Source organism: Phalacrocorax carbo, chromosome 1 (assembly GCF_963921805.1).
Source record: "Phalacrocorax carbo chromosome 1, bPhaCar2.1, whole genome shotgun sequence".
NCBI classification, from domain to species: Eukaryota; Metazoa; Chordata; class Aves; order Suliformes; family Phalacrocoracidae; genus Phalacrocorax; species Phalacrocorax carbo.
In genome coordinates this window covers 117,944,279-117,955,513 of record NC_087513.1, presented here as the reverse complement: position 1 = coordinate 117,955,513, position 11,235 = coordinate 117,944,279, and the positions used below count along the sequence as shown (strand labels likewise).

The following is an 11,235-nucleotide window of genomic DNA, read 5'->3' as shown; positions in this document are numbered from 1 at the left end:
TCAGAGGGAGCAAGCCCCGTGTTTTGCCCCAAGTGCCACACAGGTAGTGGCTGTCAGCCCACAGCTGGTGACAAGTGGGCTGCCCTCCCACCTTAGTCTGTGGGCACCAGAAATCCAGTCTGTGGGCACCAGTATTCTCCTCAAGAAGCCCCTTGCCCCCTTTTCTCTTCTGCACCTTCACCCTGGAGTGTGCCTGGGGCAAACAAAATGCAGTTGCGACTCTCTGAAGGACCTCCCGTTGGCGAAACAAAGCCTAAAATTTTCAGTCTCACCATTTGTCCAAATTTGGAGTGGATTTTTCAAGTGGACAGAGGCAGTACCCTCCTGACAATGTGAGGACTCACTGCCAAATTTCAAGCCTTTGCTCTCAAACTTGAACTGTTTAACTGATTTTGCTGAATTCTTCCGAAATAATTCAGTATGAGGTGGATACTCGGTGAAGAAAATCTGTAATTTGGATCAGTCAAAAGAAATCAGTTCCTATGAATGGTTCTAGTTGGTTCCATAACCAGTAACATGACAGAAACAAATAATACAAGAGATGGTAACTTGGTAACTCATGACCTTTCCCTCAAAGAGTTGGATCTGACTTGGATAAACCTTTTTTTTTTTTTCATATTTTGGGATAAAAGTGGTTAAAAGGGGAAGGGACAATCACAAGAAAGTGACAGTAAAAATCAGTGTCAGATTTTGGATTGAAGAGATGGGGTTGGTATTTGGCTAGGGGATCTGTAATTGTAATAACTAGTATCAGCTCGGTCTAGACATTTAGAAACACTGATGACCACACCTGCAAATCTCTTCAGCCAACAGTCTCACTAGTCCACCAGAACACACACCTCGCATCAGAGGTCATGGTCAGGAAGGAGATATCCAATGCTGGCAAAACAAACTGCACTGAGAGTGTTGAACTGTCAATACAGAGACCATATTTGGACACTGCACTCGTTGGGAGCCAGGGTGTTCCAGAGCCGTTTGTTTGTGATGATCTGTGTTGCTAGGCAGATGGGCAGCTACAGCTTGTACCAACAGGAGCTTTTTCTGGACATGAGACTTCAGTTCCTAGAAATGAGTAACTGAAGTACCTTTAAAAAAGTTTCCCAAGAATAATAAACACTGGATTGTGAAAGTGATGGCAGAAAAATCTGCATATGCAGAAGGCAACTATACTGTCTAGGCTAGTACCTTTTTAATTTCTAGTTCTCCTTTGTTGGGAGTCAAAAATAAAAATGCAAAAATTTCCCTCTTTACCTGACTCACAGTAACTAATAACAGTAACGAGCTATATGAGGCACAGTACTGATATTCAGTAATCAAAGTTAAACGCTCCTTTCTGTTTACACTGACCACTTTCATCTTCTCTTCTCTGAAACAAACACTGCAGAATGTGGAATGACTTGGATATCTCACTTCTTTTCCCAAAACAAAAGATGCTCGTAATTACAAGAACATGCACTGTTTTTTGCCAAGCTTCCCATAAGCCCTCAAGCAGGAAAGGGGCACAGTGACAAGGTGGCCTTCAGTACCAAAGTGCATGTAGGGGTGAGGAGGAATAGGATGGAACCATCTTCTCGGCTTCACATAGCTGAGAGGACTGAATGCAGACTCAGAGCGCTGCAGACCACTTCATGTAAGCTGCGAGTCCTTCCCTCCTGTCACTTCCAGAGTCCCTTCATGCTCAGGAATGGTCCCACTGCACGTGGTTGCTAGGGCACTGTACCCCCAGTGCTGACAGAAGCTGTATTTATTGGGGTTTTAAAACTATGTAAAGCTTAAGAAAATGTACCTTTAAGTTGCTACTGCTAATACCAATCTTTATAAAACAGTTATTTATACTAGGCAATAAAATTAAAATACAGATAACTTTAAAGTCCTTGAAAAGTTTATTAATCCTCTAATGTCCCCTAGACTCATTTGCATTGCCTGTTTTCAGTGCAAACAGTAACGAAAACGCTAGAAGACCAGTCTTCGAGCTCCGGTCAAGCTCTAGCAATCAGGCTTAAAAGATCCATAAAGGCACCAATGAGCAGTTCCCCCAGTGTCTGTCGTGGGTCATCTAAAGACTTCTTGGAAGACAGCACTCCACAGACAAATTTGTTTTTACCCTTCAGCTGTGCACTTCATGCAGATTTGTTACATTAGAGCCAGCTTACAGTAGCTGTGTAGCACACTTCCTGATTTTTTTGTTCAGACTTTCAGCAGCTGATTGCTAGTACTCAAAGACCAGAAATGTATCACAATTCCCTGCCCCCCCACGGAGCTATAGTTTAAGGGTGAGTTAAAGAACTTCCACCTTTTAAAATGAGGTACAGTGTTGCTAGACTGAAGCTGGCTTGTGCTTCTAACATCTCAATGAAATGGCTGCCCTCACTTTTTAGCACTGTAAGAATAATGACTTTAGAAAAGCATCAAAATTCATAACTAGATTAATGCATTATAGGTTTCCTTTGGGTCTGGAGATGCCACCAATGGACAATTTCTGGTCCTACTGAAACCACAGGAATTACGTATCTGTGGTCCACACCTGTTAAGAGATCAAAGCATTTCTCTCAGGACTAGAACATGATCACACACACATTAACAGTTCACCTGCAACATTCCCCAGACCAGGTATTTCTTTGCTTCAGGTTTTCAAGACAAATTTTCTCACCGTGTATTTTGCAAGGCATTGCCTTCTTAAACTTATAAAACAAGTTGCGGACAACCTTGAGAAGAGAGGCTGGAATGTATTTTGAAATTCAGTGTGCTGAATCATACGCGTAACTGAGACAGCTTCAGTCCCCATGGACACAGATACACGTGACTGCAAGCCGTACCTAAGAGTAAGCCGGGACAGCCGTCCCCCGCCCCAGGCCTCAGCAGCCCCGCCCCGCCAACGGACAGCGCGCGCCTCTCGGCGGCAACGGCTGCGCACGCGCGAGACTCCTTGTCTCTCCACCCCCGCCCTCGGGGCTTGACCGTTAGGGCTGAGCCGCCCTGCGCATGCTCCACCCTCCCGGCAGGCACCGCCTACACGTCCCATCAGGGCGGGCGGTGCCACACACACCCCCCGCCCACCCCGCCCCTGCCGGCCGGCCCCCTCCCACCCCACCCAGGACGGTGTGTCCCCGCGGCCTGTCGCGTCACCCGCTTCTCGGCTCTACCGCCTCCGGCACGGCGGGAAGCGCCCCTACTCTTCCGCCCCACTTCCCTCCCCGTTACTGTGACTACCAGGAAGCGGGCGGGGCCGACCGGGAAGCGGAGTCACTAGCTGAGAAATGACGCCACCGGGGCCCCGGATGTTCATGGGACGGACACACGCCCCCGCCGGCGGAAACTGGTGGCCGGGGAAAGGCCCCCTACCGGCTGGCTGAGTCACGTGACAGCGCGCCGCCACGTGACGGCGGGTGCGATGGGCACGGCGCTGGACATCAAGATCAAGCGGGCCAACAAGGTGTACCGCTGCGGGGTGAGTGCCGCCCAACCGCCCCAACCAACGGACTCCCGCAACGGCCCCAACCGATGCCCGCGCCCCTCGGCACCCCCCAGGCGCCCGGCCCCAGCCCCGCGGACCCGTTTGCCGCCGTTTGCCTGAGGGCGTCACCGTGTCCCGGGTCCTGGCTTTCCGCTAGGGCTGTGCCGGCAGCGTCCCGCCCGCTGTGAGGCAGCCGGTGCTTCCTTGGAAGGCGGAATAATCCACCCTCTTCCGTCTCCCCCTTTGCGGCGACGGCTTCGCGCCGCTCCGTGCTGTGGCGGTGGGGCTGGGGCTGGGGCTGCCGTTGGGCGGGGGGAGGCTTTGCTTCAGCCACCGCTCAGGGCTCTCCCTCTCGGCCTCTCCCGCTCCCCTTAGGTCCCTGCCGGAGCCGGCACCTCGCTGGGGTTAAGGTCCACCTTTCCTCCGTCCCTCTCGTCTGCTAGCGCGGCGGTGGCGCGGGGGCACCGCTCACCTGTTTCTGGGGAGGGCGGCAGGGCTTCGGGACGGAGGGGCGAGGCCCCCCTAGACGCGGCAGTTTGGAGTTCTCCTATAAAATAGTGTCGCCTCAGTGGTTTATGCTTGTGCATTATAGCAGGACTGGCGCTGTGATACAGTGTGCAGGTGCGGCCAGTTACTGTTACAGAGTCTTGTTCCGGTTCTGTGCTCTGCAAGAAACTTGACAGTGTCTTAAGATGCTGTTTGCACCCGATAGTAAATCTCCTCTTAGATAAAGTACTTAGGCAAGAGCAGATCTAATTTTTTTTTCCACTGGGCAGAAGTCTGATTTTGTAACTTTTTTCACTGATGTAGCTGTTGATAGTGATAAAGTGATTGTGCATACTTCAACTTTTGCAGTTACTTGAAAAAATGCCATGCCTTTGTTCATTGTGGAAGACTTCAAGTACAGTTAGAAAAAAAAATTACCTGGCTTGTGTTTTCAAGATTTATTTTTAACACTGTTTTTCTAGAAATATTGTATTGTTTAAGCAGAAGTTTTCAGGTTTTGGGTTTCTTTTCTGCTATGCAGCCACACGTTTCTGTTATAAAAATCCTTTTCTTACACAGCTTTCCTGTATATTAGTAGTTCGGCTGCTACAGTGTATAAAGTGTGTTTCAATTTACTGAATGTTTTTAAGGCTGGAAAACTGCTTTTCACAGATTTGAATGGAAGGGTATGCAGCATCTGTTCTACAATTGTCAAATCACCTAAAGAATTACTTTAATAAAGTGAAATTGTCAGTTTGTAAAGAGCACATCTCTTTAGGTACAGTGTCGTAGTGATAAAGAGTACTTTCTGTATCTCACTTTCACGCTGTTTTGCTACTGCAAAGAAAGGTCTTATTTATTTCGGTATCACAGAACGGTAGGGGTTGGAAGCAACCTCTGGAGATCATCTCGTCCAACCCCCCCGCTTGAGCAGGGACACCCAGACCAGGGGGCACAGGAACGCATCCAGGTGGGGTTTGAATGTCTCCAGGGAAGGAGACTCCACACCCTCCATGGGCAGCCTGTGCCCCTGCTCTGGCACCCTCACAGGAAAGAAGTTTCTTCTCATGTTTAGCTGGAACTTCCTGTGTGCCAACTCGTGCCCATCGCCCCTTGTCCTGTCATTGGCTACTATTGAAAAGAGCCTAGTCCCATCATCCTGACACCCACCCTTTAGGTATTTATAAGTATTGGTAAGATCTATCCCCCAGTCTTCTCCAGGCAAAACAAACCCAAGTCTCTCAGCCTTTCCTCATAAGGGAGATGTTCCAGCCCCCTGATCATCTTGGTAGCTCTCTGCTGGACTTGCTCAGGCAGTATCATAATGCTGTGCCCATTTTCAGTTTCTTCGCTTGGCTTGCTTGTATCACTTTAAACTGGATTATTTTTTTTTAATGCAGGGAAGGAGTATTTCTTCTGTCTTTAAGCTGAAATTAAATAAGATATTTAGGGGTTTTTTGCTTCCTCTTTAACTCTGTGTGAAAAGGTTTATAATTTTTGGTTCATTAACTAGGCCTGAAATTCACAGGTCTGAGTGATGTAAAAACACAATGATGAAAGATTTGTATGCTAGAAGTACGACACAAATTTCTAATAGAAATTTCATAGGGACAGAAAGGAATTACAAATCTGTCTTAAATTAGTTATGGAATATATGTAGGTTTGGGGTTTTTTTGTTTGGGTTGGGGTTTTTTTGTTCGGTTGTTTGTTACTGATTGTTTTGTACTTCAGTGACAGTAGCTCTGCTAATAATACCTTCAGTCTATGGTAACTTCCGTCCCCAAATATGCTTGCATCACTGCTACTTAAAAATGAAGGGATCTCTTTAGTAAAGACAATAGTTCATCCCAGTATATATGTCTAGCTGTTCTTTTGAAGGCGACATGAATACCGTGACTAGACTTGATCTTTTGTTTTCTGAACTTATTTAAAGCTGCATTTGGGTACAGAAGAAGGTGATACCTAAATTATGCACTGGTATAACAGTCTTTTTTTATGCCTATTACATTATAATAGCACAAAAAATTGTTAAAACATTACTGAGCTTTCTAAGTCGTAATTTGCCCAAGACCATGATTAATCCAGTGTAAATCCACAGTGCCACGCACCGCCCTAGCCATTTAATTTCTACTGTGTTTCTTCTGCTGACAATATTGTCTATGCAGTAAGCCAGATCAGGGAAATGGATCATATTTGATTGGCACAACACTCAAAGAAGGTAAATAATAATTTAAAAATCGATCTGTTGAATCATGGACTTCCCTTTTTGTTTGTCTTGTGAATGTCTTCTCAAATACAACAGAGAATATTTAACGATCAGTATCAGAATGGCCTTGTGCTGGTTAGCATGCAGAAGAGAGATTAGATATAGTGGAGCAGCTCCAACACAGAAAGAAATTGGACAAACAACATAAGGTGGGGTGGATGGAGAACAGTCTAAAGGATCTCAGCCTGTGATTTTAGGTGATAATAGCCCACAGAACTGGTAATAGCTGCTGATTCCTCCATTCAAGCTCTGCTTTTTTACCCCTTGGGAGTGCATAGTCTGGGTTAAATATTCAGGGGGTTTTAGCAATCAACATTTCTCAATCTGTTGCATGTACGTCAACCAGCATCTTTACAGCTGCCAAGTGTGTTTGCTCTATATCTTTATTCCCTCCAAGAGGGAAGGGGTGAGAGGAAACAGGTATAGGAGAGACCCATATTTAACAAGTAACTGTTCTAAGAATCTCTTAATGGTAAAATCCTTACTGAATAAGGCCCTGAAGGTGTGGGAGTTTTTCATATAAACTTCTAGGGAAGAACTCTGAAAGTTAAGTAACTTACCTTTAATGTTATTGCAAAACTGAATTTGAGTCTTGTTAGGGGAAAATATTGTTGAAAGTACATATGAGAAGGCTGGCGAGTGGAGAAGATAAGGGTGTTTCTAAACAAACAGCTGACCAGGAAAATTAAGGCTGAATAACTTCTTTTTTGATTCTTTTAAGATCAGAGTGATGCATGTGTTTCATTATAGGCTTTTCCCATCAGGCCAAGATCTTTAAAATTTCTCTTTGGTGCTGAAATATCATATAACAGAACCTTTCAGTACTGTTCCCTGTTGTCTTGGGTCAGGTCAGGCTACTTCTCATCCTGGTACGGTGACCTTGGTTATACTAAATTCAGCTGAATTCAAGCATTTTTCATTGTTGCAAAGCAGTCTCCTATACCAAGTGGAAGTCACTTCACTTCCTAAAACTTTATTTAGTTCTGGGTAGTTGAGTAGACAACTGCTTAGTTCTTTTTAGTTGTTCTTTGCTTCTGCATTGGCTGTTCTTTTTTAATCGGGAGAAATTAGACACAAAATTTGTAAAATAGTCGTGCATCATGCAAGCCTGATATTGTGTTCCTGCTTTTAAAAAGGAAGTTGGTTAAAATAATGTGCTGCAATAAACAGTAAGCAATTTCTGTATTCATTAGTTACAATAATCAGAAACTAGAGTAATTAAACAAAGACTTTTATTTTATCCAGACTTCAATTTGAGAAAAGATGGCTTAAACACGTTACTTTAAATTGTGAGTAAAAAGCCAAGTTTGTCACTTCTTGGACCAAAAGAGTAATAGCATTTTTTAAAAAGAAAAAAAAAGTGATAAGGGATTTAAGAACAAAAAGACAATAAAATGGATTCTAACAGCACGTCCTATAATAGCAAAATAAGGCTTATTGCAGCAAAACTGTGTTTAAGTTCCTAGGAACAGAAGATCTGTGTTCAGGAGACTTTTTTTTTAATTGGATGGAGAATTCTTGAGCCGTTGAGGCTCATTTAATAAACTCTGGAATGCCAGAAGAATGAGGGGATGGGCACAACTAATGATGTGTTTTATTTAGAAAACCTAAACAGGATGACTGGAGTAACTGTGGCAGTTAGTCTGAGATTGATAATTAAAAGAATTCTAGGCTGAAAGGCCTGAAGAATGCATTGTACAAAGAAAAGTGCCTTAGTTAATGTCAGCCAAGACTTTTAATGACAAGTGAGTCCAACATATACCTAAGCCAGAATTTACCCATAAGGAAACCTTTTACTTTTCCTAAAAAAGCAAACTAATTGGTAAATCTGAGCATTGAGGTTTTGAAGTATCTAATGACTAGGTAGTTGGGTCTAGCAGACTTTTTCTATTGAATGTAGTCAGTTTCTTTCTAAATAGTCAGAAGAATATGTAGTTAAGATTTGCAGGTGGCTTGCCTAGAGGAATAGATATGGAAAAAAATCATCAGGAATATTTAGTAAATGGGACTTACGTGAACTTAATGTGAATTTTTAAATTGCCAGATGTTTGCCCTTTGTCCTAAAAGTGAACGCCTGTGATGTGGAAAGTGGAATCTAAAAGGAACCTAAGGCATCTTGTTGGTAACCAACTGACCGTGGACTTCCATTGTACCAAAATAATGAAAAGCTTAGTCCATGGGTGTATAGTGGCTATCAAATGGAGCTAGAGAAATGTTAGGCATTTCTGTATGGCATTAGGTATAATGTCCTCTGCTGTTGTCAACACCTCAAAAGTGTGATGAAAGATTTCAAGTGGGCTTGAAAACCTGCCTCATGGTTTGTTTGTTATTTTTTCGAAGCTATCTTGCATTTGAAAAAAAAAAATTAGGCTGATTTGTCTTACCAGGGATGCTGTCAAGTGATTAGATACAATCTGAAAATACATAATATCTAGCTAAAATTATTCTTCTAGCACCGTAATGTAGCAAACGGACCTGACAGTGTAAACAGTCAGGTTGGAATTAGTATATATTTTAACACTGAAAGTAATTTTCCCAACCATTGATAGGACAGTATAGTATGGACTTTGATCCTTCCAGTCTTTACATAAAGTTTATAGATACTGAATAGCTGTCTGGTTCAGTCAGAAGTCTAGATGTGACATGGGACTCTCAAGATGAGATTCTGTGATGCATGTTATGCACGTTTTCATGTTGTTGATTGAAAATCGTTCAAAATTGTCCTTAGCCAGTCTTGGGTGACTCTGCTCCACAACTAGAGAAACAAAGGATTGTGCTGCTGGATCAAATGAAGCAGGTGTTCATCTGAGCTGTGACCTTGAAAGTGACTGAAAGTTTGAAAGTGTCAGTCTTCCTGGCAATTTCATGTGCATATCTGAATGGTAGGGAACTGGCAACAGAAAGCTAAAAAGCTGGTTTGGGATCATTAACCTGGGACAGTCTTCTCACAAGAATGTTTCATTTGCAGTTCAGCGTATGTACGTTGCTTCTCTGTCTGCTTGATGTAATACACTGGCCTTTGTGTGGATGAATACTCTGTTTAGATGAATAATTCTGTGTAGAACTGTCTTCGCCTAGTTCCATTTTGCAAAGTTTTGTCGTCACATGGTGAAGCCATGAGGAGTTCCTGGTAAGGGAGAAGGTAAAAAGTGCATAAGATCAACTGATGGGGATTAAGTCCAGTGGTGACTTTCTCTACACTTTAGTTTTGTGGTGCTAAAGGTAAATGAACCCCTTTTGTTATGAACTGAAAGCAGTACTAGTTTAGTATTAAATGATGCCACATAACTTTTACAGGTGGTACATATTTGCAAATGTTTTGCAAAAGTAAAGTTTTCTTATAAACTGTATGCTAACTATAAGTATTTGAACACCTTGGTAAGCTTATGTTCTGTGATTTGTCCTTTTCAGGAGGACAGGTATGCTGACAGCTTTGTACTCAGATGGGACCCTGGTTTTACATGAAAAAGGACAAAGTAGCTGTTATCCAGAAAAGGCATAGCTGACTTTCTCCCCGACATCAAACAGAAATATAATCTGCTTGCATATAAACAGTTTGAGTAAATACTACAGCATCTTTTTCATGATACTTCCCTCTCCCCCACACTAGTGACCTTTAAAAGTTTTTGTTAGAAAGTGGTTTTCAGGTGTCTTTCCATTTCTTAAGAGACATTGAATGTTAGAAGAAAAATTCATATTTAACTTCAAGTCATTCTTTTCCTTTCTGCCCCAAATATATACACCCTTACCGTGTGAAAGTTTGTAGGCAATAGCTCTGGAATAGGTAGTTGCCTTGTGGTAGGAGACTGTTCTCATTTATTAAAGCACTTCATATGTTCAGGATTGTCCTTGCTTCTTATAGTTCAGCTGTACTCATTTTTCAAAGCAATAACCTAATTGCTTGTACTAATTAAAGCCTGTTAGCAAAGCAGTACAGTATTTAGGTCAGCTTTTCTTCACTGTCCTTTTGTGCTTGTGCCTCCTGTTTCCCAGTTGCTGCAGGTCCTCTTTTTGGCCTTGCAGCATGTCAGCCTTCGTCGTGATGCTTGATGTTCTACTGCTGTCCTGTTCTGCTTTAAACCGTCTGACCCATTTTCTATATTGTCATCCTGCACCACTAGTAAAGACAAAAGGCTGGCAAAATTCAAATAGCATCTGTCAGAGATGTACATAACTAGACTGGTTTTAACGGGTCGAGTGTAGAATGAGCAGTCTGAATTATCCTTTAGTGGGAGTGATCTGTAGTTTCTTGTCTAGTTTGCAAGCCTGATGAAGGTGCAGAGAGCATGACCATCAAGCAGAAACGAAGGTTAGCCCCCAGAAGCATTCTTCAGGTTCTGAAATGGCTTGCTGCTATTTCCAGATATGTATGAATGTTTGCCATGGAACTCTGGATTGGAGTGGATTCTCAGTTGTAGGAGAGGAGAAGGATAAACTATGGGGTATGTAAAATGAACTGTGTGTTGCTCTCCTGCAGATAATCTTTTTTCAGTGTTAGAACTTCCAAGCTGATACTTCCAAGATGCAGTGTTTTTATGCAGATCCAATTTTGTAGAGAGAAGATTCTTAATGGGATAAGTAGCACATCCCTTGAGTCATACAACTTGTGCCTTTGATTCAGATAGATTTTTAAGGTATTTCCCATGTAGCATGGAATTTGCTTGTGTAGCAGAACAACTATTTATTTACTTTATTCTGCTCCACTCTTGAGGTGAGTCTTATCCTCAGCTTGGCCATCTTACAATTATGCCTTCTGTTTCATCTCCCATGTCTGACCATCCCATTCTTCATATAAAAATTCTTCCTGGGTTTTCACTCTAACACATGAAATGGAACTTCTCTATTACTGTCCTGGGTTTGGCTGAAAGAGAGTTAATTTTATTCCTAGTGGCTGGTATGGTGCTGTGTTTCAGATACAGGATGAGAATAATGTTGATAACACACTGATCGTTTATTTGTTGCTGATCAGTGCTTACACTAGTCAAAGACCTTTTCAGCTCCCCATGCTCTGCCAGGGGCACAAGAAGCT

General features: G+C 42.9%; 1 protein-coding gene across 1 annotated transcript in view; it reads left to right on the top strand.

Annotated features, from left to right (window-relative positions):
• Window positions 1-3,293: 3,293 nt before the first annotated feature.
• VPS26C (VPS26 endosomal protein sorting factor C) overlaps window positions 3,294-11,235 on the top strand; it is a 32,442-nt gene continuing 24,500 nt past the window's right edge. The window contains exon 1 of the mRNA XM_064471700.1: window positions 3,294-3,448. Within this exon, the coding sequence (XP_064327770.1) occupies window positions 3,392-3,448 (57 nt within the window). The 5' untranslated portion in view covers window positions 3,294-3,391. The remainder of the gene's footprint in view (window positions 3,449-11,235) is intronic.